Source organism: Castanea sativa, chromosome 4, assembly GCF_040712315.1.
Source record: "Castanea sativa cultivar Marrone di Chiusa Pesio chromosome 4, ASM4071231v1".
Taxonomy (NCBI): domain Eukaryota; kingdom Viridiplantae; phylum Streptophyta; class Magnoliopsida; order Fagales; family Fagaceae; genus Castanea; species Castanea sativa.
In genome coordinates, this window is record NC_134016.1 from 26,172,848 (window position 1) to 26,200,773 (window position 27,926).

The window sequence follows — 27,926 nt, forward strand, 5'->3', positions numbered from 1 at the left end:
TGAAATTAGAAGGTTACATACCATACACCAAAAAGAAAAAAAAAATTCTAGATGAAACCTTAACAATTTTATTTTAATTTAAAGCTAATAATTGAAAGTTTACGTATAAAATTGAGTTTTTTTATTTAAATTTTAAATTTTAAATAATTTAATAGTTACAATGAGGATAAATAATTTAACCTATAAATCTCTATATTAAAACTATTGTTTAATTTTTATACACTTTTTTTTATTTATACGTATTTTTATAAAATTTAAATAATATTACTAGAAATATTTCATGAAAGGGGTCCTTAGAAGTCCAACTATATGGAAATGAATTGAAGAAGGGGGAAAAAAATAAAAAGCATAATTCTTAAAACTTTAACAAGCTCGAAGTCCAACTCACTCCCGGCGGGGTCTGCGCACACAGGACCACAGCCCACGGGCCTGGGAGCTCGGGCTTCGTCATATTTTACCGTACATTGTAGTTTTATAGTGGATAGATAAAATGGTGTACCAGTTTACAACAACAACAGCAGCAGCAACAACAAAAATCTGGGTGAGACTCAAGTGTCTCATTTTCACTGTATTATCTTCTCCTCATTCCCTCCTTCTCTTCCAAGTCGCAACCTATAAAGCCTTAAAACCCTCTTTCTCTTTCTCTCTCTCTCTCTCTCTCTCTCTCGCAATTCTCAGTTCAAATAAAAAAACCTAGGGTTTGGTTCTGAGAAAGAAAGAGATGGGGTCTCAATCGGCGAATCTGTGGGTTTTGCTGGGCTTAGGCTTGGCCGGAATTCTGATTATGACGAGGAAGCTGAAGAAGGTTATAAGAGAAGACTTCGGTGCGTTTATCGAGAAGTTTCAGTTGCTTCCTCCTCCTCCGCCGCCTCCTCCCAAAGCTCCTCATCCTCTCACCGGCCTCACTTTCGCCGTTTCCGACGTGTAAGCCCTCGCCCCTCAGTTTCCTTTCTCTTAAATTCTGTTTGTTTCCCGAGAAATGTTCGGTCGAGTAAATATGTGAATATGCGGTGTTTTTGTGTTGATTACAGTTTAGATGGGCTAACTTGAGTGGCTATTTGTTAGTCTTTTGTGTTGCCGTTGTTTGAATTCAAATGGAAAGAGTTGGAATGGTTTACTTGATTGATTGAGTCCAGGATTTTGGTTTTGGAGTTCCAATAAATTGTTTGCAGCTTGTAAAAAAAAAAAAAAGAAAGTAAATTGTTTTGCTGTGTTTGATTGTGATGCTGAAAATGAGCCGGAAAACATTTTCCTTTGTTTGTTTCTTTGGCTCCCATGAAAAAGTGTTGATATTTCGTAAATTCCTTATAGAATTATGTATTGTATGAGCTCTAGCTCTCTAGCTTTCAAATGGTGCCCTCTCCTTTTAAAAGCAACAACGAGGGTGAGGCTGTGGGTTCAAAAACCGTTGGTGAATGTGTAACTGCTAACTTTCATTTGAATATGAAAATTATGTCGAGCAACTAAAAAAATCAAAGGACATACCATTTTTAACATAGAAGAAAAAATGTAAGCTATATATGCTTCCAAACAAAAAACTATGGTATCAGGAAATTAAACAACATATATAAAACTACTTATATATGTAAAAAAAACATATATCAAACCATTTAAAATAGTTCAACATGCTTCCATATTCAAAAAAGTGAAATTCAAGTTCAACCCTCTGCATGAACATGATTTGAAAGTAATTAAACCCTATTGTTTAAGGGTAGTTTCAATCTAATCCACCCTATAGCTTGGTGGAATGGGTATTCTTTTATTTGTTCCTCTAGCTTTATTTTAGCCCTAAAATGAATGCTCCAAAGGAAGACTTGAATCAATTGAATAAGCACGAGTTCGAGTTTGTAGCTTTTAAGAAGAAAAGCTTGATGTGCGAGCTTTTGAGTTTAGATGTGAAAGAAGGTGATCAAGGCTTAGCACGGGAGGAACGTGCTTAAAGGGACGAGTCCAAATTTGCGATAGAACGGCTAGCTACACATGAGGAGACTTGGTGTAAAAAATCAAGAGCTTTATGGTTGAAGGAGGGGGGTAACAACACTAGTTTTTTTCCATAGGTTGGCTAATCCGCATAGAAAAGCAATTATGTGAGTGGAATGGAGGTGGAAAGTAGGTTTTATGAGGAGTTGGAGGTTCAAGATCAAGTGGTGCAATTCTACACGTCGTTATACAGTTATACACAGAAACAAGGGATTGGAAACCACCTGTAGATGGGCAGAGTTTGCAAGTATTGATGAGCATGATAAACAATGTTAGAGCTGGAATTTAAAAAAGGATGAGGTCCTACATGTTTTGAAGGACTTGCAAGGTGATAAGCTTTCCAGGCTCAAACGGATTTACTATGGCATTCTATCAACATTGTTTGAGGGTGGGTGAAACTGATGTGATGGCTGTTTTTGTGGAGTTTCATAGGTAGTGTGAGTTTTAAAAATCCTGTAATTTTTCTTTTATTGCTTTAATTATTAAGAAGAGTAATGTCATCAATATTAGCGATTTCAATCCTATTAGCTTAGTGGGAAGTGTGTATAAATTGTTGGCAAAGGTGCTAGCTAATAGGATGAAAATGGTGTTAGACAAGCTCATTTTTGAGTACCAAAATGTCTTTGTTTGTGGTAGGAAAATTCTTGATTTAGTCCTAATTGAAATTGAATGCATGGATCATAGAATTAAGAAAACTATTCCTAGGGTAATTTTTAAGTTGAATATTGAAAAGGCTTCCAATCATGTTAGAAAAGGCTTACAATCATGTTAATTGGGATTTGGGTTTTTATCTTTTGGAGAGGATAGGTTTAGGGAAGAAATGGAAGGGTTGCGTTCATGCCAGTATTTGTACTTTTTGGTTCTCAGTTTTGATCAATGGATCTCCTGTTAGCTTCATAGTTAATGGGGATTAAGACAGGGTGACCAGCTACCCCCTTTTCTCTATTATTGGTCATGTGGGTCTTGAGTAGGATATTGAAGAAAACAGAGGAGAGGGGTTTTATTAATGCGACGGAATGGGGGATGAGTTTAAACACCATTTGGTAGGATGGGATAAGGTTTGCACTCCTATTGTTAATGGAAGATTGGGGATTAGGAAGCTTATCTTCTTTAATCAGGCTCTCTTAAGGAAGTGGCTGTTAGGCTGGGGTAACTATGGTCATGGTCTTTTGAAGAGTATTAGGATGGGTTGGGAGAGGTTACTTTAGCGTATTCAGTTTAAGGTTGGAGTTGGCAACTAAATCTGATTTTGGCATGATTGTTGTTGTGGTGACCAACCCTTGAGAGTTGCTTTTCTTGTCTTTTATGATGGTTCCACTTCCACCAGAATGCTTCAGTGGAGTATTTGTTGTTGAGGCAGTTTGAGGGGGAGAGGTGGAGTTGGGATGTTAGATTCATCGGGGACTGCTAATGATTGTGAGTTGGATTTGGTGGCTGCTTTTCGTCATCTTCTGGATTTTCATATTCCTCTTAAAGAGGATGGAGATTGAGCGAGGTGGAGGTTGAAGAATAATGGGGAGTTTGATATTTAGTTTTTCTATAATGCTTTGAGGGGTTCCAATTCTGTCAATTTCCTTAGTAAAGGCATTCGGGGTGTGAAGGCCCCACGGAGGGTTTCCATTTTTGTTTGGACAGTGGTGTGGGGGAAGATACTCACTTGTGATAATCTTAGGGAGAGAGGCTACACTATAGTAGATTGGTTCTACATGTGCCGATACAGTGGGGAGGTGTTGGATCACCTTTTGCTTCATTTCAAGGAGGCTTATCAGTTGTGGAGCTTTGTTTTTTGATCCTTTGCGATCTGCGGGTTGTACCAAAGAAGGTGATTGATCTTATGTTTGGTTGGAGGAACTGTATGGGTAAACATTCTTCAAATATTGGAATTTGGTTCCATGAAGTTGAATATTTCACATCTAGAACATATATGATATTATGCACATCTTATAAATCCTAATTTTCTTTTAAGTTTGTTCACTACAAAATAATTGAGTAAATTAAGCCATGATCACATATCTAATCACAAATAGTGAAAGAAAAAGAAAAAAAGAAAATGAAAAGGCTATGAGCAAAGGATCCACATTCGTTTCATGATTAAAACATTATGACATCTATAACAGAATTTGAAAAAGTTGGCAGCAAAAAGAAACTAAGGCTTTCATTAATTAGCAAAAATATCATATATCCAAAAGAAACTATGGCTTCCATTAATTAGCAAAAACAAGCAGGGTGAGTGTAAAAGGTTATTGATAGAAATTAATCATTATTAGGTACACTCATATCCTCAAATTCAACTTTTTTATAGTGTATTACTTTGATAAAAGCCTGAAGGGGCCTTCCCTTTTTTTAGAAGGAATGAGTAGAAAGATTAGTGAGGATCTTATAAAGGAAGGGGGAAATTTTATTTTGGATTTGTTAAGCAAGTTATTATCAGTCCTGGTCAAGGTCATATTGATTGGGTTTATCACTCTTCTATTTCGTTTTTATTCTTTGTTTTTGAGAAGAGTAAAAAGAGAAGTTCTTCATTGTTTAGTCATTTTCCTCTAGGTTGGTTTTAGCAGATCGTACCTATGCACTTCACCTCTTGGTATTTCCAATGTAGACATCTAGCGTTCAAATCCCCCCTCTCCCCCCAGTTATAACTATTGAATTATTAAAAAAAAAAAAAAAATCAAACCCATGCATTTGCATTCTTGATTTCTGAAGTTTTTTTTTCTTGGCTTTTAAACTGAATTAATCTTTTATTATAATCACCAGATTCGACATTGATGGTTATGTGACTGGATTTGGTCATCCAGAATGGGTGAAGACACATGGCAAAGCTTCTTGGACATCTCCTGTGGTTACTGCCCTTGTTGAAGGAGGTGCCACTTGCATTGGAAAAACTGTTGTGGATGAACTTGCATATGGGTATCTGTCTTGTACTCATTGTATTGCAACATTGGCTTGGGCTGCACAAACACAAACACCTTTGCAGTGTGTCCCACTCTAGCATTTGTACGGATTGGAATAATGACTATTGTTTTTGGCATGTTTATTTTCAGTATCAGTGGAGAAAATAAGCATTATGGTACGCCCACCAATCCCACAACACCTGCTAAAGTACCAGGTGGATCCTCTTGTGGAGCTGCTGTGGCAGTGGCTGCTAATCTTGTTGACTTCTCATTGGGTGAGCTTCTTATTAGATCCAACAGCTTATCCTCGTTCCCTTGAATAATTAGTCTTGACACATACATTAACTATGCTGAAAAAGTTTTATTGTTTTGATGTTCTTTTTCCTGTCTTGTCTTCTGTAAATAATACAAAGAAAAGTGTAGATGTTGTTTTGAAGTAGTTATAGGCAGAGGTAGACGTATGGTATTTATTTTTTAATTTCTGGTTGTGGTGGCCTAAGTATTTAGCTGGTTAAATAGGCTGAAATTTCAATCTATGCAGTCTATAACTTTTAGTTATGTTAAAGCAATTAGAAATACCTACAATTCATGATGTAAAAAAAAAATTCATTTCCCATTTGGCTTTTAATATATATATATATATATATATAAGAAATCCAACAATGACTAATCTATGTTCATATTAAAACTAGGTGAAATATCAAATGTTAACAATGAGATTGTTCCTATTTACTAAAATGTCAACATTTTGAGGTTTGGTTGTAACTAGAAGAAGAATGCTATACAATATTAAGAAGTAACATGCTCATTAAATAAGCATAGTCTAAGTGAAAATGTTAAGATGGATGGGTGGGAATACTAGGACATATAAGATAAGAATTAAAGTCATCCATTTGAAGGTATGGGTGACTCCTATTGAAGAAAGATTTAAAGGTAGGGGTGGCTCCTATTAAGCCAAAGATGGGGAAGAATTGCTTAATGGTTTAGTCATGTTCAAAGAAGACCAATTAATGCACCCAAAGTTAAAAGAGGTAAAGGGTGGCCTAAAATAACATGGTAGAAGTAGTGAAGTAGTAAAGAAGATTAATTAGATAGGTAATGGAGCATTAGTAACATGATAGAGTTTGCAAACGTCTTTTATTTTAAGATTAGGTGTTTGATGATGACTTATCTTAGTATACCATTGCGGAATTCTTTTAAATTGAAATTGGTATGAACTCCCGTTTTAGAGAAGTTGGACTGTAGACTATTTAGTTGGAAGAGAAACTATACTTGTCAAAGGGGGGCATAGAACGTCATTGAAGATTACACTCTTGACTTACCTTCATTTTATCTCACCTTATTCACCATTCCCATTAGCGTGGCAAACAGGATTGAGAGGAGATTATAGTGGAATCTTTTGTGGGGTGATATGGGTGATCAGTGGCTTGGGGATTAGGAAGATAGGAACCTTTGACCTAGCCCTACTGGGAAAATGGCCATGGCGATTTGGGATGGAAGAACACATTTGTGGAGGTATGTAGTAGCTGTGTAGTACCTGTTCTAGGGACATGTGGTTGTGGCTTATCGAAATGTATTGATGGATTGGGACAAATTTTTATAGTATATACACTTTTGATGTAGGGGATGGTACTCATGTTCATTTATGGCATGACAGATGGTGTGGAGATCATTGTTTGAAGGAGGTCTTTCGCATTTTGTTTGAATGCTCCATAGCTAGAGAGACATCTGTTGCTTCTATGCTGGTTTGACAAACAGTAGGGGAAATGAGGAGTTGGGATGTAAGTTCTCTTCTCAACTTTAATGATTGGGAGTTCGAAGTGGTAGATTCGATAAAATATCAGCCTATAACATTCACTTCATAATGATTGCTATTTATCATCCGATCAAGACATCAATTGGTTTTAGCTGTAGGCAGGGTTCGAACCTCAGATCTCTTGTTCAATGACAAGAGACTTTACTAGTTGAACCAATTGAAAGGGAGTGGGGATTTTGATGTACTTTCTTTTTAAAATGCCTTAAGAGCGGCCCATGTGTAGTGTCTTCTCCATGGAAGAGTATTTGATGTGTTAACGCTATGAGAAGGTTCCCCTTCTTGGAATGAACTGCAGCTTGGGGAAGATCCTCACATGTGACTCCTTTGTTAAGTGAGGCTATATGTTAGTAGGTTGGTGTTGTATGTGTTGATGTAACAAGGAGACAATGGATCATTTATTGTTTCACTGCATAGTTGCATTTGATTTGTGGAATTTCTTGTTTAGATATTTCGGGATGCAAATGGGAGCTACTAGAAAAAGTCCTTGATCTCTTGTGTGGTTGGAGGAATTGGGTTGGTAACTTTCCTCGGATATTTGGAATTTTTCAAAAAAATTTTGATGTGTCATTTGTGAAGGAAATGATACTGTATGTGCGGTTGAGGATATGGAAAATTCAGTGCCTCAATTGATAGCATTGTTTTCTATATCTTTGTTTGAGTGGTCCCATGCATGGGGTTTTCCAATAGTAATTGTAATGACCCCACCCCAACGGTGTAGATATTGTTCGCTTTGGGGCCCAAACCCCTCAGTTTTGTTCTCCCATAAAGCACACAGTAGTGGGAGAAAAGACCTCTACACATTGAAGGGAGATCGCTCCTTATAAGCACATCTCCATGTGATTCCCCAAGCTATGTGAGACTCCAGAATTGCTTCTCCCACTAGTCCTTCACAATCCACCCCCCTTATGGCCACATTTATCCTTGCGTGTGGGCCCAGACTTCCAGCTGGTGCATTTCTTTGATACCATCTGTAACGACCTGACCCCAACTATCCGCTTTGGGGCCCATACCCCTTATGGTTTTGTTCTCCCCAAAGCACACAAAAATGGGAGAAAAGACCTCTACACATTGAAAGGAGATCCCTCCTTATAAGCACATCTCCATGTGATTCCCCATGCAATGTGGGACTCTAGGATTGCTTTTCCCACTGGTCCTTATAGTAACTCCATACCGGATTTTATTGAGCCATTGCCCTTTTGTAAGTGGTTATCTTATTTGCAAATCTTTAGACTCCTTTGTGTCAAAATTTGTACATGAAGGATTCTCCTTTGAATAAAATATTTAGACTCCTTTGTGTCAAATGTTGTGCTATTGATTCTCTACTTGGGAAGATGTTTAGGTTTAGTGTGGAATAGATAGATGCGTGCTTTCACTTGCTTCGCACACTGGAGATTTTAGGTAAGGACATAAAAGATGTCATAGTTTAGGGGAGAAAAGTGTAATTTCCCCAACTTTTTTTGACATTATTTAAGTATTTAACTCTATGATGTGTTATAATTATTGTGCATAAGTGAGAATTCACACTTTGTTTATCATGCTTCTAAAGTGAGGATAAATTGATATAAAGCCTCAGAAATGTCTTCTATCTTTTGATCAACATTGTGTTGAGGGCTGGATATCTTTCTGCAAGATCAAGTTCAATTTTGGAATGGTTTATATTTCATGGTTTTTGACAACTTCAAGTTGCTTTTATTGCGGTTCCGTTTTTGGACATCAATGCATTGGATTTGTGTATTTGGTTTTGTCTTCTTTTTGTTTTTCTTTTAGGTGTTTCTATCATATACTTCATGCACTAACGATCACCTCCGTTGGCGTTGTTTATTAGACTAAAGTACACTGTTGGCCTTTAAAGATTGGGGTTGTTTTCATTTTGGCACTTAATGTCTCAGAATTTTCTCTTGGCCTTTTATGTTTAACTCCATTTTCATATTGGTTCTTTACATTTCAAACTTTTCTTTTTGATCCTTCATGTTTAATATAATTTTCTGTTTGGCCCTTTACGTTTATTTTGACCCTTCATTAAAATGAAAATTTTGAAACAATAAGGGCTAAAATGAAAATTTTGAAACGTAATGGGCCTTTATGAAAACATCAAACTTTGAAGGCTAAAAATGTACTTTAGTCTATCTATTTAATTTTTTTATTGATAAAAGGCTGATTAAAATTTGTTGATAGAACTGCTGATTGATCATATTTTAACTTCTGGAGCATGCTAGTTTTTTTGACTTATGGTCATGCCTTTCGTACTAACAGTATATGGCAGGTATTGATACTGTTGGTGGGGTGAGAATACCTGCTGGATTTTGTGGCATTTTAGGATTCCGTCCCTCACTTGGGGCTGTTTCTCACCTTGGAATTATACCTATTTCAACAAGCCTTGACACAATTGGTACGTATGACTACAATTCTGTATGCTATCTTATTTCAGATAACTGTAACCTACATGTTGCCCATGCCCCAGTCAATCTTTAGGATATGCATACATGTTGCTCTTCTCTGATTTCTTTTGAGCTTCTCTGTAGGAGAGAAAGAGAATTAACTGCACTTATATAACTTTTACATTTTTTCTACCCTTGATTGCTGGTGGTTAACGTCATTGATTAATGTTTCAAACTTTTTTTTATTTTATTTTTACTTTTGTTTATTAAAGGAGTGGAACATATGAGAGAACTTTACTGTTTGGCATATGTTATTTTTTAGCTATGGACTAAAAGGTATAGTTCTCTTCTGGGTTGCCTTTTGTTTTGAACATTTTTGCTCAAGTCATTATAAGTTGGGACCAATTAAGAAGGAGTTATTTCACATAGAAGTTTCCATATTACCTCCCTTCACAAAGTGCCATGAATTAATTAATTCTATTTCTGTAGGAAGTAACCTTTGATTGGAGTTGGATGCTAAAGATTTGCAGTGTCATTTTTGCACCATTTATATGTGAATGTCTTTGTGCTTTGTGCATGTGTGACTAACTTCACTGCATTAAGGAGAATAACTTCACTGAAATGCAGATGATACTACATCCCTTTAAGTTATTCTCCTTAATATATCAGCTTAAAATTTTTGTGAGAATTTTATAACATTAAATTGTTAGATAGTCTTAGATTATTAAGTCATTACATGTGATTATGGTTTGTGATTGCCGTGTCTTGACTGTATGTCATGATTGTGTTATGCACTGTGTCCTTTTTTCTTTCTTTTTCTTTTGAATTGGTCATTTGTTAGAAAATTGATTTGTACAGTAAAATGCTGTCTAGTGTTTTCATCTAACTCCCTTGTAATTCTTCTGTGCAATCACTTTCTTAGGATGGTTTGCTAAGGATCCTAATATTCTACATCGTGTTGGCCATGTTCTGCTGCAACTTCCATACACAGTTCAACGCAGTCCCAGGCAAATTATAATTGCTGATGATTGCTTTCAACTCTTAAAGATTCCTGTTGACAGAGTTGCTCAGGTGGTGATCAAATCCACTGAGAAGCTTTTTGGAAGTATGTCAGTTTACTGTATGCCTCTAAGCAAAAAGTTCTATTTATACTATTTTTATTCTAACCATTGTTATTTTTGTTTCTGCTGCCATTTTTGTTATCATTAATATTGTTGCTACTATAACTGTCCTTTTTCTTAATTTTTTTTTTAAATTTAAATAATTAATACAAATATCTATTCTGTATTTTCTTTAAACTATGTCTCATTGAACTTCTTCAGGACAAGCATTGAAGCATGAAAATGTTGAGGACTATCTCAAGTCAAAGGTTCCAAGCTTGAAAGAGTTTCACAGCAAGAAATCTAATGGTGAATTTAAAACTTCAACACGATTGCTTGCAAATGTTATGCAGTTTATTCAAAGGTGAGGTTGCTTCTTTATGATTTAAAATGCTATTATAGATCATTTTTCGTCCTTTGTCCTCTTGTTCTTGAAGATCTTCTCGTTCTCTTTTTTTTTTTTTTGGGGGGGGGGGGTATGTGTGTGTGAATGCATGTGCCACAGTTTTCTGATTTAATGTGACAAAGTATGGGAACAAGTAGAAAATGATTAGCATCAAACGGAGAATTGATGTTGGAGAAATATGCAGTTAGTGTTGAGTAAATATTGCTCTTATGTTGTCAGATGTAATTAGAGGTGCTATGTCTGCGGGGTAAATAATTGACATGACTGCAAACACATGTTTTTTTGTGGGTTAGTATTTAGTTTGAATGGGTTTGTGTCAAAGTGGGTCAACCTGCTTTGACATGATTAATAAATGGTCAATTCCATATTGATCTGCTTGAGCCAAGATCAACCCAAAAAGACTTTGTTCATTATTCGTGTCAAGTTGGGTTGACCCCTTTTGACCTGAACCCATTTAACCTGCATAAATAAATTTCATTCGTATCCATCATAAATTTGAATTTTAAATATAGAATTGAGTTACCAAAATAACTTTAATGGTTATATTATATATTCTTTGTTGAAACTCTAAAATCCCAACCCAGTTCCCAAAAAAAGGAAGGCAGACCCTTTGAGCCTTAAAGACTTGATTCTTGGAAATCAATGTGGATGAAGCTATATTGCATTGGCTCCTAAGGCTAGTGTTAAGTAATAGTGCTGTACTGCTACGTCTGTGAACAAGCTCATGTCATTTAGTTTACACTTGTGCTTTTGCAGCATGATTTTGGTATATTCTTAAGTTTCAGCTTTGCATTATACTGAGGAACCCTTGCAGGTTGTAGGTAAGAAGGTGGGAAGGCTTGTCTCTTTCTTCCCTTTTTTAATACAATTAAGGTCTTAAAAAATTATGTGATGTATTCAAACCCTGGGTGTGTTATCTTCCCTAGCTTAAATGAACCTTTTTCCTCTTGTAAGAATAGGGTGGAGGGTGATGTCACGTGTTCAAGACTCATTAAGATCTGTGTACATAGAGAATTTGGACTCAATAGACATTTACTACTAATCCCAAAATAGAATTACTCAAAACCACAAATATTAACCTTAGAACATGATTTATTACGTGTGAAAAAAAAAAAAAAAAGAGGTGATCCATAATAAGACTAATACATCATTATGACAGCACGTATTTTTTTTTTGAGGGAAACAGCACATGTTTTTTAATTACAAAAATATGCTTAAGAAAACTGACATAAAATAAATCTGCAACGTACAAAACTAGGAAAAACTGTAGGTCTTTGCAACCAACTGGCTGTGTTTTCCATTAAGTTGTCCAGTATGGAAGTTGAACGGGAGGCACTTGCTTATGTTGATTGTTTGCTGTTTCCTTTTCACCCTTGTTGGAACTAAGTTTGGTGTGATTAATAAAGGAATGATGGCAACTTTTATACGGACAAGCCTACAAGTTGTTAAATGAGGTTCATCTTGACCCTTTTTTCATGCAGACATGAGTTCAAACATAATCATGGGGAATGGATTAGTTCGGTAAAGCCTGTTTTAGATCCCGCTATCTCAGCAGAAATATATGAAACAGTGGAGACAGCGGATACAGATATTGAACACTACAAATCAATCCGGGATGAAATGCGTTCAGCTATCTACTCTCTTTTGAAGGTAATGGCTCTCTTGTGTACCTCCCATGTACAAGGTTGCACCTCCTTTTTTACTTTAAAAAAAAAAAAAAATTATTTTGGGTATATATTACTTCTCAAAAATAATGTAATGATTCTAGAGAAGTTTATGTTGCATTTGTGTTGGTCTTGGATTCAAATTGATTCAAGTTGTACATGCCACAGAGAATTTAAAATATGTAGCAACTCTCTACTTTCTATTTATTAAGTTTCAATGTATGTTGCTTTTAATACTGCTTAAGAAGAATAAAGCTGATTTTTTGTTTTAACCTCATAGTTCTGCGAGTGGAAGATGCATGCATAATGCAGTTTCAACTTAGTTGATCTGTTCTAAAACAAAATAAGAAGTCTTTTTTTTTGTTCTTGCTAGATGTCAATCCTTTTTCTTCTTGGAAGTTTTGAAAAGGAGAAAAAAGAAGAATGAAAATATGAAAAATGAAGAAAGGACATAAAAAGAAAGGATTGGGAATCTGGATAAATGAGTAATGGATTACACTATGTAGGAGATGATGCATTTTTCTTTTAATATGGTTACCCTTGTCCAACCAACACTCTAATATATCCATTGCCTCTAGCAGAGAGCATGTTGCAGTAGTCCTTGCCATCATGCATGCATTGACTGACATGTCTCACTTGGTCATCTCCCTCTTTGCTCCTTATTAATGATGTCAGTATTATTGCCATGACCTTTCCTTTATATCTAATAAACTACCTTGATTTTACCACTGGTTGCTGCCATTTCATCCAATAGCAATGTTGTATGTTTAACTTTGTCCCACATCCTGGAATGCATTAAGTATGCTCTTTCATTTTTTTTTTTTAATTTAAAAATTTATGTCTATTATCTTCAAAATACTTTACCCAAAAAAGAAAATAAATCTTGGTGATAACTGATAAGTACATGACATTTACTATATCTTACTGTGCATGTTAACAAAATTTTGTTTTTCCAGTTTTTATTATATAGATTTTTCCCCATTTTCTTTCTGTAAATAAATAAAAAATAATTGATATATTACTTTTGTTGGTACAGTTTTTGTAATTTTTTTTTCTAGGCTCTATTTTAATTATACTTGTTTTGATATTTGATGTTTTCTTTAGGATGATGGGATTCTGGTGATCCCTACCATTGCTGATCCTCCTCCAAAACTTGGTGGAAAGGAGATCCTATCAGAGGACTACAAGCACCGTGCATGTAGTTTGTTGAGTATTGCTAGCATATCAGGTTGCTGTCAGGTGATTCTCTTTCTCATATAAGGTTTCATAAACATTATTTTCCTTTCTCATGAATCTTTAATATTGAAAAATCGTGCTGTTTGTGGGGTTTTTCTTCTACACTTCTGTGTACTGCTTAAATGTCATCTATGTCCTGTTGATGTCTCCTTTCAGGTCACAATACCACTAGGATTTCACAACAAGTGTCCTGTTTCAGTGTCCTTCATAGCCAGGAATGGGGGTGATCGCTTTTTACTAGATACAACGCAGGCCATGTATGCAACTCTCCAGGAGCAGGCTGATATTGCTGCCAAATCCAAAGTATCAAGAAATGTTGTCAGCAAGGAAGAATCTGCTGAGATTGCTAAAGAAAAGGTATGTGATGAATAACTTAACTCAACTAAGCCTTAATTGAAACTAATTAGGGTTAGTTATATGTATCCTTTTACCGTTTTACGCCACTTGTCTCTATATGGGCCATGTCTCCGTTCACCTCACTAGTAAAGAATAATTAATTTCTATTTATTTTTTCACCGGATATACAGAAACTTCCAGCTGTTTTGAGTTCAGTTTATTGTACTTGTATCATCTGCCTAATGAATCCTGGCTCAAATGTCATTCCCTCCTCTCACAAGTGTGAGTGGAGGGTGTGGTCGTGGGTTCAAAACCCATTGGGTGTGTTTAATTTACCAAGCAAAGTAAGAAAAATACTTGTACTGTTTGACCAGTATTAGATGTGCTAGTTTGTGTTGATGGATACTTGTTCTTCTTAGGGTTTCTGTATTCTTATTTTTTTTTTCTTTTTAAATACTCTCTCTATCCCCTTTTGTTGGTCTGATTTAGGAAATCTGCCGTTTTAAGAAAATGACATTTAATAGATTGTCTTTCAAATGAAAATAAAAATAAAAATTTCAAAACTATCATCTTTAATTTATGCTAAAAAAAGCTAATGAAAAAAGGGTATTGGTCTTGGGAAAGCTATAGATATTGTGTCCAATGACTTCCCAAAGAGAACAACATTTTGAGACATGAAAGTGGACTAGAGGATCAACAAAAGGGGATGGAGGAAGAATTCGTTAGTTATGCTCGATTTTATGTACTTTGGTGCTTTTCTTTTAAATCATATGTGTCACTGGATTTTATGAATTAGGGCAACCAAGCATTCAAAGATAAACAGTGGCAGAAGGCTATTGGCTTTTACACTGAAGCTATCAAACTTAGCAGCAAAAATGCAACATATTACAGTAACAGGGCTTTAGCATATCTTGAACTGGGGAGGTATTACCATCATCTTGGTAGTTTAACTTCCTTGATTAATGTCTTGTTAGATATTCTTGACCAGTTTGTTTTGCCCATACAGTTACTTACAAGCCGAGGCAGATTGTACTCAAGCTATTAATCTTGATAAAAAGGTGACTTTTTTTCCCCAAAATACTCGTTGGTGCAATTGTTTAGTTTTGTGTTGGGGTTTAATGAGTATTAGTGAATTTGCTTCTGTTAGCTATCCAACAATGGTTTGTCCCTAGTGTTGTTTTTACTTTACTGCTAATTGTTGTAGTCTGTTTGTATGTCAGTGACTGGTATATCAGAATTGATATTACTTGAATAAAAAATCTCATTATTGTATACTATCAAATTATTTGTTCAATGGAATGTGGCATACAAAAAAACATGAGAACTCTGTATTGATAAAGTTCTCTTCAATCAAACAATAAGCTTTTTGATTGATTGGAATGAATATTGAGTAAATTGCTACTCTAACTTATCAATATATATATAGAGTAAATTGCTACTTTAGGGCATGCAAAGTTCTTTAGATGATCCTCTTTTAGTCATGCATACTCCTTACTATTTTCTTTCTTAGGCTGCCTGTTTGAGGTTGTAAAAGCACAATGAATGGTGTTGTATTGTACTATAATTAGTGCCAGACTGGGTGGTTTAAGCATCCAGTCTGTTCTAGTCTTGAATAATTTGTAACCAATTATGTAGACGTCTCAACACTCAATGGAGTTGAGATTTTGTCTGGGTGCAATATGCGTAAAGTTATAATTATATACTAAAATCTCATCATTCTAGGAACTTTGACAATGAGCTCTAATTCAAATGGCTCCTCCTTCCTTTTTAAGGGTAAGGTGGAGGGTGAGGTTATAACTTATAACTTCTTGGCTCACCAGCTGCATGAGTAGTTTTAATTTTTTAAAAAAAACCATTCTAGGATCTTTTCTATTGAATATATATTTTTGAACCTCTTGGTATCAAATTTTCCACATTTTAATTAATTTAGAAGAGCATGCCTTTCAAGCCCTTCTAAGAATCATAGTAGGAAAACTTGCTACTATATTATTGCATAATAAGGAGTTGGTTAAGTGTTATGTCATTACGTGTCTGTTATGACTAGACCTGTATACACTTAGATGCTGTACAGGGGAATAGCAAATTATATGCCCAAAAAAAGAAAAGAAAAAAAGAACAGAAATACAAATATACAATCAAATATAACAAATTAAAATACAATCAAATACAAATATACAATCAATAGAAAACAAAAACCTGAGTTGGATGGCAGGATTTGGGCATGTGGATTTGGATTGGAGTAATTAAAATCCAAATACTTTGTTTGGATGCTTTAAAAAAGTCAGGGATTTGAATTTTGACAAATTCACCAAAGATTTTAAACTTTTAAAAGTCTTGGATTTGAAATGATGTCTAAAATTGATAGATTTGAAATCATGGTATTTCAAATATATTGATTTAGAATCCAAATCTAAATCCAAATTCAATATTCCAAACGCAACCTCAGGTTGTGTTTGGATGCTTGGATTTGGATTTGGATTTGAATTTTAAAGTGATGGATTTGAAATGCCTTAATTCAAATTCTCAAATATCTAAGTATGCCATATGCATTTGTAAATTTATATGGATTTAGAAGTTATTTCAAATTCAAGATTTAAGGTTTAAAATCCTTGGTGGATTTGTCAAATCCAAATCCTTAACCCTTTGTAAGCTATCTAAACAAATTATTCGGATTTCAATCACCCAAATCCAAATTCATGTGCCCATCCATGCACACAAATTAAAGATTTGAGGAGATCTAGGAGAAAATTTGAGGATTTTTCAACTCAGATTGCTTTTCTGGCAACAAATTTTTAAAAAAGATTGAGAATATAAAACAAAAGGAAACCGTGAAATACACAAAGAAGGGAAGGGCTGAGGTAGTTAGCTTACCAATAACAAACCCTCAGAAAGAGGTGGAAAAAAATATTAGATTGAAGTGAGAGAGATGGAAATCAAAAGAAGAGAGGGAGGGAGGAGAACAGGTAGGAAACCAGCTGAGCTGGCTAGTTTGTCTCAGTTCAGCTAGTTCCATTGGTTCCCGTTGGCTCTTGAACAGGCCTATTTTGTGGTGTTCTTTACAAGCCATGTTCTAGTTTAAAGTTGTTTTAAAATATTTCTATTGGTTTATGCAGTATTTGTATCATGGGGTACATCAAATGTTCCTCCAAAATTTTATAGCATATTTGTGTGTCCGATTTCATGTTGTAATAATAAGAATGCATCATGTGTTTTTTGTAAGCGTAAAACTTGGTTCTTCTTGTTGCTCTCTACTTTTGATAATATCCCACAATTTGTATCAGATGTGAGGCTCGTGCAGTATTTATAATTAATTCTGTATATAAACACGGAGAGAAATATGTATAATCTATGGTCAAAAATTTCTATGAAGCTTACAATTCAGGAAGGATTCAACATAAATTCCATTGTAATTTAGACTACAATTTTAATGTTACAGAGTTGGTCCTTTGTGATCCAACTTATGCTACAAATTTTACCTCCTCTTGGCACTTCTCCCCCCACTGTCACCCTCTTTCTTTTACCTGAGCCCTGTCGAGCATGAATTGTTGGAGGTGATAAAGTCTGATTATGGATCAGATATGTAGAATGCAGTTATTTTATGCCTTTATAGTTGTAAAGTAACTCATGCTGGCATGGATTTTTTTTCATAAAGCCTAAAATATTTTGGGTCAATCCTTGTTTGGCTGAAATGAATTCTGGTTCAGGATGTAGCTCCATGATAGAGTTTCAGTTCTCAGGCTTCCCCAAGCTCGGCATGAAGCATGGCATTACCATGAGTATATTGATACTCTTTTTTTAAATAATGGAAGATATAATTTCAGCTTCACAGAATGCTTTTGTGAGAAACATGCAGATTCTTGACCCTGTACTTATTGCTAATGAGTGCCCTGATAGTAGATTGAAATCTGATTTGCCAGGGCTACTTTGCAAATTAGACGTTGAGAAGGCCTTTGATTATGTAAAATGAGGATTTCTTATGCAGTTATTAGAAAAGGGTGGGTTCTCTGCTAAATGGTGACAGTGGATTTTCTTTTGTATATCTACAGTTCGTTTCTCTATTTTGATAAATGGCTCTCCTTGTGGGTTTTTTGAGAGTTCCAAGGGGTTGAGGCAAGGTGACCCATTATCCCCTTTGTTGTTTGTACTGGTTATGGAAGCCCTTGGGAAGATGTTGGAAAGGGCTGTCCATGATGGTCACATGTTAGGCTTTAGTGTGGGTTGTGTAGAGGGAAGATCATTGGCGGTGTCTCATCTTCTTTTTGCGGACGACACTTTGATTTTTTGTGGTGCTGATTTGGATCAGGTTTTGTTTCTCCGTATGATCCTCATTTGGTTTGAGGTGGTTTTTGGTCTAAAAATAAATTTGGGCAAGTCAGAGTTGGTTCTTGTTGGTATGGTGCATAATTTGGACTTATTGTTGACTGTTCTTGGCTGTAAACAAGGTACTCTTCCAATGAAGTATTTGGGTCTTCTTTTAGGAGCTAAATGCAAGGATAAGGCAATATGGAACCCAATTCTGGAGAAGATAGAACGGAGATTAGCAGGATGGAAACGTCTATACTTATCCAAGGGAGGTAGTCACTTTAATTAAAAGCACTCTATCTAATTTACCAACTTATTTTCTATCTCTATTCCCCATTCTTGCTGCTGTGGCTAACCGAATTGAGAAACTACAGAGAAATTTCTTATGGGGTGGCATTGGAGATGAACCAAAATTTCATTTAGTTAAATGGACTACTGTCTGCAGTCCCATTACTTCGGGTGGCCTGGGGATAAGGAAGATAAGACTTTTTAATGAAGCTTTGCTTGGAAAGTGGCTATGGAGATTTGGGATGGAGAGGACTGCCCTTTGGAGGCAAGTGATAGAGGTGAAATATGGCTGTGAATGGGGTGGCTGGTGTACTAGGCCTGTAAATGGTCCATATGGTGTGGGCTTGTGGAAAAATATTAGTCGGGGATGGCCTTCTTTTTCCCGTCACATTCTATATGATATTGGGGATGGGTCAAGGGTGAAATTCTGGCAAGACCATTGATGTGGTGAGACTTCTCTTGCAGTCAGCTATCCAGAATTGTATAGCTTTTGCCGAGACAAGGAGGCTAGTGTGGCTGAGCTTATAAAGCTTGATAATGGAGTCCTTTTTTGGGATGTAAGTTTCTTTAGGGGTGTGCATGCTTGGGAATCAGAGGCATTGGCTGGTTTCATGGATACCATTTATGGTGCTTCGATGAAAGGGTTTGGCGAGGATAAGATATGCTGGAAACTTGATAGAGAGAAGGGTTTCCTGGTTAAGGATTATTATAGTCTCTTAGTGAGCTCTAATGACTGTTGCTTTTCTTGGAAAAGTATTTGGAAACAGAAAATTCCTTCTTGAGTTGCTTTCTTTGTTTGAACTATTGCTTTGGAGAAGTGCTTAACGATTGACAATTTACGAAAAAGGAAGGTTTAGATATTGGATTGGTGCTACATGTGCAAGTGCAATGGTGAATCGGTTGATTATCTTTTTTTTCCATTGTCTGGTTGCAATGGATATGTGGGCAATGGTGTTTGGATTGTTTGGAGTTAGCTGGGTGATGCCGCAATTTGTAGTGGGACTATTAGCATGTTGGCAAGACAGATTTGGTCGTCATCGAAATGGGTATATATGGATGACTGTTCCACATTGTTTATTGTGGTGTCTTTGGAGAGAGAGAAATAGCAAATGCTTTGAAGATAAGGAGAGATCAATCTTAGACTTGAAGCTATTTTTCTTTAGAACCTTAATAGATTGGTTGGTTGCTTTGAGGAACCAATCATTTCTATCTTTTCTTGATTTTTTAGATTCTTGTAATTTTTGTTCTTGATTGTTTAACCCTTGTACACTCTCTGTGTACTAGGGTGTTTCCTTTTTTGATATCAATAAACGTCTTACTTATATATAAAATAATATCCTCTCTTTTTTAATAACACATTTAGGATTAACCTGCTAGGGTGTAACCTAGTGGTTGGGGCCTTGGGTTAAGCTGTACACCTAGACATCTTAGATTTGATCCCTATTAGGAGTTCCCCTAGATTGCCTGATAGATGGTTCTGGCGAGTGGCGTCCGTTGTTTACTCCTCAAGGGTGGGTCACTTAAAAGGCCTGCCTTGGTGAGGTTTTATGTCATTTAAAAAAAAAAAAACACATGTAGGACAGGAAATGATTCAGATTAGTAATTTTCCTAGAGTTTTCAACATAGGGGAACAGACCAGCAACAGTTGCAACTTTTCCTATTGCAATTGTAGCTGTTATTGGATCGTGTAGATATCCCAGTTGTGAATGTATCTTTTGTGGACCATATCATGAAGAGATCATGGTGTATTTGGAATCAACCTAAACAAAGTTAAGTATTTGGAATCGTATTCAGTAATAACTGATTGAATGATATATTAATCAGTCATAGCATGTACCTAAATGTAGGACTGTTAATCTGACACTTTGAATGTTGAGTATAGGTGTCTGTCTTGGTGTAGATTTATCTTGCTTGTGAATTGAACGAAATATAAGTGTATATGTGTCATAATATTTTTAAGGCTATTACTGTGGGAAAAACACAGCCCCACGGTGACAAAAGCTGAAAAGATGATTCAGTATCCCAAAATTTGTTTTCAATCCATTTTGTCATGTTGTCAAATCCTAATATATTTTAGGTTTAAATTTTGGCAGTATAATTAATTGAAGGACATGATGTATGCATAATTTTGTATGTTCAAACTTTGTGTAGTCAGAAAAATGGGGCACCTTCATAGCATCTTTACCATTTCATTCAAATGTCCACTGGAGATTTTCCACGTTATGTGTGTGTTTTGACATTTGTATTCTGCCTTTTCTTCTTCAGAATGTGAAGGCCTATTTACGAAGAGCTACAGCAAGAGAGATGCTGGGCTATTATAAGGAGGCAATTGATGGTAAATTTACATTTTTTTTTTTTTTGTATGTTGTGTTTATTAAATAGGTTGAAGTTGATTAATGTCTCATCATTTGTACTGTTAGCTATTAATAACTTGAAGAAACAAGTGGTCCTCAATGGCATCTGTAGGAAAGTCATATTATACTTTGTACACAAATAATCTTTAGCCGGAGAATGATAGTTCAGAACTATCTTCTTCATTCTAGTTGCAATGAGAACTCATGAGTTAATTTATTGTTTTGCTTAATAACTATGTGGAATAACAATGAGCAAGCACTTGATTAACCTGGGATTGTTTCTAGAGCACATCTTGTTTTTTTACTTTGGTTTCACTTCGTCATGTGTTTTTGTTTTTCGTTTCATTTCTTGAATCATTTGTTTAATGGTATTTTTGCAGATTTTAGATATGCACTTGTCCTTGAGCCCACCAATAAAAGAGCAGGACAATCTGTTGAAAGATTAAGGAAGCTATTTCAGTAGTTATATTCAAGTTTTGGCAGAACTTCTGGGAGGCTGAATTTGTTTCTGGACCCTTTCAAACGGTTGATGATTGCCACAGGTCTTAACAATCTCATGAAGATGGATTTTTTGGGGTCTTCTTTACGAGCAAAAACAAAAACTTTATGTACTGAAAAGAAAGAAAGAAATACGATAATCTTTTCCTTCTTTTTAGAGGTCTGATAATTGTTTTGTTGCTTAATCTAGTATGTGCAAGTATAGGTCAATTTTGTATCTTCCAAGTATTTTGCATTCAAGTTGTTCTATTTTTGAGGTGAGGTTCAATGCATATGGTTGAGTATAACTATCAAATAACTTCTTATGGAATTTGCTTTTGCTCATTTTAGTGGATTTTGCAATTAGTTGTTCATTAGTATATAATTGTATGGAGAGTAATATGGTAGTTCTACTGATTATGTTCACCAGTAATATGGTTGTACTTCATACAACCGTATGGAGAGTAAGAGGATTTCTCTTCACAAAGTTCTTGGCGTCAATGTAATTCTTCAGTCCACTCGCATATAGTATTTATTATTTTAATCTTTTTTTGGAGGAAACTATGCTTATCAGTCGCTAACCATGATCCCAAATCAAATACAATGGAGAGAACCCTTATATCACGGTTGCATTTGGATACTTGATTTTGGGTTTGGATTCGAATTTTGAAATGATGAATTGAAATGCCGTAATTTTAAATCCATAAATATTTAAGTAGGTCACATGGATTTTTGAAATTCTATAGGTTAAGAATTTATTTCAAGTTCAAAGATTTTAAGGTTTAAAATCTTTGGCAAATTTGTCAAATCCTTGACTTTTTGTAAACTATCAAACAAGGTATTTGGATTTTAACCACTTAATTTCAAATTCATGTGACCAAATCTTGCCATCCAAACACAGAAATTTGAAAAAAATTTCTATTGAGTAGTATAGAAATCTACATAAAAGAAAAACATTAATTGTTGTTCCAAAGGCCTCATGTACTTTAGCAATGAATATGAATGGAATAGAGAGATATTCCAACCGTCCAAGGACAGAACGGTTACAAATGATGAAAAAATAATTAATAGGTTCAGATAAAATTAATAGGTTCATATAAGACCCGTACTCCACAAAATTTCATCATAATTAACAACCAAAGCCAATCCACACAAAAGCCACAAATTGCCTTACTTATTCCTAGTAGGGGTGGCAATTTATGTTAACGAGTTGGGTTCATGTCACGTAGAGCCATGAGTATTGACATGAACTATGAGTATTTGATTATATGATTGAATTGAACTTGATATATTTAGTAAACGTTTCAAGAATTCAACCTTAACATAACCTGTTTATTAAACAAGTTAACCCAACATGACATGTTTAACACGTTTAATTAACAAGTAATGTAAAGGTCAATATAAATTACCCATTTATTAACTTGTTTGATTAATACGTCATACTTGATTTGAATATCACCTTATCCATTCTTATATATCTAAAATTAAAATACAATTATAACAACAAATATAGTAATAAACATATAATTACAACAAAAAAATTAAGAAATAATGACAATAATAATAACAAAAGCTAATACTTTTATAAGCTAAACGGGTTAGATGGGTTTGCATGTTGAATATGAACACGATCTGTTTATTAAACGGATCAACCGTGTCAACCTGAATATGACCCGAATTCATTTATTTTCAACCCATGACCTATTTATAAACAAGTTAGTTGTGTCGAGTTCATTGGTCGTATCAGATTTTGCCACCCTTAATTCTTAGTGGAGATTGAGAATGTTTCACATCCCCGTGGACTTCTAGCTTATTGGACAATTCAAGAAACAAGGTGGTGGTCAAAAGTCGTGCAGCTCAACTAGTACTTTCTAAAACGGAGATGTCTAAAATTCAAATTACTTCTCCCCCTATTATTGTAAATATCAAATTACCCACAAAAAAGGAAGAAAGAAATAGGGTGGGATATCTTTCTGGATACATAATTACCCCAGGTTGTCCTTGGGTCGTAATGCGAGAAAGGGCTTACTGATGAAAGCCATTTTAATAAGTTAAGATGGGGATTATTTCTTTGAGGGAAGTGCATTGAGTTTATCTCATTAAAAAAAGAAAAAAATTAATGAGATGGGGACAGACAATATTTGCTTGCAGTAGAGCTGCAGAACACCGTGAAGGTAGGCTCTTAAACTGGCAGCTTAAAATACACAATCTCATTCTCATTACCGTTTCTGTTGTATCTCATGATGAGAAGAAATTCAATCCTAGTAGTTTCATTAAAGTCATCGGCAGAGTCGAAGTGGGCACTGAACTTGATAACGAGTTTGATAGTTGAGCACATATATTATTTTGGTTAGGGGATCACTATGCTCTCGAAGTTGACAAATGCTTGCATTCAAGTAACTATACCAGCAAAATTAAGGCAAAAATACGTCTATCTACATAATTAGATGTTTATTTCCAATGCCATGGGTTAGAACTCGAAATGGCATATACTAAATTCAAACATGATTAGATATTATGTCTACTTTCGTGGGACAGGAATCACAAACAGCATAGTAGAAACTGGCTTTGATCCCCTAGGCCCCAAGTCCTAGAGAAACCTGTCTTTCATCATTATGTTCGACAAATATAAAAAATGGATACTAATGCATTAGAACTTTAATTGACACTACTGATTTATAATTTTCTTATTAAGTTTAAATTCAGTAGGATTATTAACAACATATAAACGAATTTCAGTAGCAGAATCTGATATATATTTGAAGAAATGTTGACCAATAGCAAACTATTATTATCCCACCATATACACAAGCATGGCAAAAATCATTAAATGCAATTATACAAATACAAAATTTTCTAACATTTCTGCAAAAAACTCCAATGAACTGAACCGAGATGGTGATTTCTAAGCTTTCATCATTTGAAAACATATACAATAGATGGAAAACAGTACAACATGTAATCTGTACACTTTCAGGATCAATGTCACCTTCTCTGATTACGATTGTGACAAAATGAAAAGCTGTAGAAAAGACCCATCATTACCTCAGTCAAATTCCATTTCCATAAGCGCATCCAACTGTTCATCTGTCCACTGTGGGAGTGATGTTCTTGAAATTAATGGCTGACCCTTCTTGTTAACTCCAGTTATCTGACCACTTTCTTGATCATCAGGAACATCAATGAAGTTTCCTGCATTACTACTGGCTTGGTTGTTGCGTAATGGATTGCCTCCTTCAGTCTGTTTAGATGGGTTGGGTTTGTCACTCATCACAATTTCTTCATCACTACAAAAGATTTCCTTTCTAGAAGCCACTGCAGTGATTCCATTGACCGTACGAAGTCTTGCTGATAAGGGTTCTTTCTCTACAACATCAATTTGGTTTCTTTTGTTTCCATTGCCAAAGCAGTCATGTTGTGCTGCTGCATTTCCTCTCTCCATCTCCTTATCATTATGTGCAGATACAAACGAATTAGAAGTTTGTCTGAGGCTATTCATGATTCCTTCAGTTCCATTCTGTGACAGAGAAAACGTTCTCTGTGGTATCCAGGACTTTTTACTGCATTCTGGTACATGAAGAAGGGGTATTAATGGACAGTGAGATACACAATACAATTCTGCTCTGCCTCTAACAATGAGAAATCAAGAAAATCTCATTAGCTAGTACTAAAGCCAGCACCTGGCTCAACAAAACTTCAACTACATTGTAAAATTAGAAACCAGAACGAGAATCACACCACCTACCAGGTTCAGGAGCAGTGTGTTTGATTGGTAATGCAGAAAGTTTTTGTTTTATTGGAGGCGCACTATCCTTTGAAATGACCTGTAATCTTAACATTTTATATCAGGGTACAGAAAAGGGAATTGCTTGGGGCATGTTTTACAATGTGAAGTAGACTCAAGAGGATTTTACTTAGATCTCACTAAGATCTTGGACATGGAATAAACACTACTATATGCTTAAGTAAAAAAGAAAAGAAAATTATATGGTATAGCAGAGTAGAAGTTGTTACGGTAAGACATCTTTGTACGATCTCAATCTCATACATATAACTAAGGTTCTAAGCTTCAGTTTTGTTGACATCTATGCCCCAAGTTGGCATAACACCATGCAATATTAGACAATATACCCACCATGCAGTATCCTAGAGAGATTCACTCCAAGCTATACCAGTGACCACAGAAATCCATACTGAGGAAAATGATCCATAGCCGATGGACAAGTGGATACCAACAAACTGGGCACTGATACTGGCCCAACATATATCCCAAGCACATTCATTGTTCAGAAAACACAAAATGCCAAGTACCAATGTCCTCTAACCTCTAATATGTCAAAGAAACTAAAAAAAGACATCAATGTGGCCAAACCACAATCACTCACCCCAAAAGGTCTTTTTGTTCATTTATTAATATTATAAGAAGCACTAAGCCCCTAGTAATAAGTTGGCTAATTGCAAACACCAGAAGAACATGTACCTTGACCAAGTTATTTAGTGTTATATTCAGGTAGTGTGCAGAGCGCGAAGGGGAGAATAGAGCAACCTGAAAATGAATGAATAAATAAATAATGAGAAACATCTCTTGACCAATCCCAAATGTGGACAACGTGTACACAGCCTCAAGTTCAAGACTTCAAGTTTTCATTATTTTGAAAAACAAAAATACTGCTTTTACTCGAGTAAGATAGAAATACCGATTTAAACACGTTCATTACAAACCAAAATACTTTCAATTGAAAGAATGAAATCATACCTTCTGGAGGACTAAAACCGCACCAACAGATATGTCCTTTGCGAACTCTCCCTCACTAAGAACTTTGTGGTGTATGCTAGCATTGATCATACCTGTAGGATCCTGAAATCAAACATTTAAGTCAGATGAGAAATACTCAATACCCACACAACTAATGTAAAGGTGAACAAGAAATACACATTGCATTTATCGCCACATTTTATTAATTTTACCTTCAGAGTCACCATCATGTCACCAAGACCATTTGGTGTGCACGATTTGATAATGGCAACAACCTAAATGCAAGCAACTATATAAAATCAGAATACAACATATAATCATCAAGTTCTAAAAAAATTAGAGTAAAATACACCATCTGTCCCTAATCTTTAGCTCATTCGTGTTTTTAGTCTTTGAAGTTTAAAATGATCGCTTTTAGTTTCTAACAAACTCAAAGTAACCACTTTTAGTCTCTATGGAGTGATGACATCCTGCTTTTTGTTTGTCCATGTCATTTGAGACACTAAAAATGATTACTTTAAGCTTTAGGAACTAAAATCACTCGTGCGCTAAACTTTAAATACCAACCATGTATTTAAGACAATAAATTAAAGGCTACAATATTATTTTCGTCCCTAAAGTTTGCATGTAGTTCGTTTTTCATCACTAAATTTTGTAAAGACCTTTTGTCAAATAGTTTAGGGGTGAAAATAGGGATGAAAAAAAATTAAAAACTTTTTTCAATAGTTCAAGGTTAAAAAAAGAATTTTTTTTAAAAAAAATAAAAAATTAAGGACAAAGAGTGAAACATTTTCAATAGTTTAAGGACAAAAAACAAACCTTTTAAAGTTTAGGGACATAAAATGAAATTCATGTACACTTTTAAGGACAAAAATAATATTTTAACCAAAATTTAAATAATGTGTTTCAAATAAGAAGCTTCTAATTGTTGCTAAAATCATATCTATAATCTTGATGCATATAGAAGAGGCCAACTTCAAAGACCTAATTGAACTATCTAAAGTATAAAATTATTTCATATATCAGTTCCTAAATCGTTTTCTAATAACTAAACCCACTTTCCTTTTTCATCTTGTCCTCTTGTTTTCTCAGGAAACAAACAAATCCAAATATCATAAAATTCACAATAATTAATCAATACCTGAGCCACTCTCTCCGAATTAAGCCCATTCTTGATTGAGCTCAGAGTCGTCCTTGTCGCCACACCGTTACCTTGAAAAAAAAGAAGAAGTCAGAAACCATTAATTAGGCAATTAACACACTCAAAATCTATTAATAAAAATATAAAACCTTGATGGCTGAGAAAATCGAGAGCGCGAAGCCAGGGATTGGTAGAGAAATCATGATCATCGTGGCGATGAGGATTTTCGACAACTCTCCTTATGAACTCCTGAGTAGGGACCAATTCCTCTTGGGTCCTTCTGCGGTGGTGCATTGCAGATTGAAGCTCTCCGGCGGGGCCTGGAATGAGCGGAGGCGAGGAAGACTTTGACTTCGAGGATTGGGATTGGGATTGGGATTGGGACTGAGTGGTTAGGGTTTGAGAGCAGCGTTGGAGAATCGGTAGTAGTGAATGTGATGAGTGGTTCTCTTCTTCATCGTCTAAGTCTATATCTAGTGCTTCCCAGGGGCAGGGGTTGGGGTTGTGTTCTTCTTCTTCTTCTTCCATTTTGGGTTTTGGTATCAGTTTGGCTTGGCAAGCGCGGGAAATGAAACAATGTTGAATGAATGTTCCCACATATGCACACTTTTTAAGTTTGGCCAAATTGCATTTTACTCCCTCTTTTTTGATTTGTTAATGATTATTACTGTCATTTTTTGGTCACTCATGTTTTAAAATTTTCAACTTACATCCCTAGTTGAATAATGATGTGACTATTTTTAAATGACCGAGAACCTTTGTAAGGGTTTTTTTTTTTTGGTTTGTTTGTTTCAAAATAAC

The 27,926-nt window shown here is 35.3% G+C and overlaps 2 protein-coding genes across 2 annotated transcripts; one reads left to right on the plus strand and one right to left on the minus strand.

Moving 5' to 3' along the window:
- Positions 1-500: 500 nt before the first annotated feature.
- On the plus strand, positions 501-21,573 carry LOC142631525 (translocon at the outer membrane of chloroplasts 64). Its single transcript, XM_075805690.1, has 13 exons — positions 501-924; positions 4,735-4,887; positions 5,022-5,146; positions 8,951-9,076; positions 9,988-10,170; positions 10,388-10,529; positions 12,053-12,221; positions 13,340-13,474; positions 13,628-13,828; positions 14,604-14,731; positions 14,814-14,865; positions 20,663-20,732; positions 21,132-21,573. The coding sequence occupies exons 1-13, from the start codon at positions 722-724 to the stop codon at positions 21,212-21,214; spliced, it is 1,770 nt and encodes a 589-aa protein (XP_075661805.1). The 5' UTR covers positions 501-721; the 3' UTR covers positions 21,215-21,573.
- A 2,442-nt stretch (positions 21,574-24,015) lies between these two features.
- Positions 24,016-27,733, minus strand: LOC142631057 (uncharacterized). The gene is made up of 7 exons (XM_075805132.1): positions 27,275-27,733; positions 27,126-27,196; positions 26,197-26,259; positions 25,985-26,086; positions 25,709-25,774; positions 24,974-25,052; positions 24,016-24,795 (listed from the first exon to the last, which is right to left on the minus strand). The coding sequence occupies exons 1-7, from the start codon at positions 27,651-27,653 to the stop codon at positions 24,275-24,277; spliced, it is 1,281 nt and encodes a 426-aa protein (XP_075661247.1). The 5' UTR covers positions 27,654-27,733; the 3' UTR covers positions 24,016-24,274.
- Positions 27,734-27,926: the final 193 nt, after the last annotated feature.

Coding starts and splice junctions, on each gene's coding strand:
- LOC142631525 (XM_075805690.1), top strand. CDS start 722: ATGGGGTCTCAATCGGCGAATCTGTGGGTTTTGCTGGGCTTAGGCTTG. Junction 925..4,734: donor ACTTTCGCCGTTTCCGACGT/GTAAGCCCTCGC, acceptor TATAATCACCAG/ATTCGACATTGATGGTTATG. Junction 9,077..9,987: donor AACAAGCCTTGACACAATTG/GTACGTATGACT, acceptor TCACTTTCTTAG/GATGGTTTGCTAAGGATCCT.
- LOC142631057 (XM_075805132.1), bottom strand. CDS start 27,653: ATGGAAGAAGAAGAAGAAGAACACAACCCCAACCCCTGCCCCTGGGAA. Junction 26,260..27,125: donor ATTCGGAGAGAGTGGCTCAG/GTATTGATTAAT, acceptor GCTTGCATTTAG/GTTGTTGCCATTATCAAATC. Junction 24,796..24,973: donor ACACACTGCTCCTGAACCTG/GTAGGTGGTGTG, acceptor TTCATGTACCAG/AATGCAGTAAAAAGTCCTGG.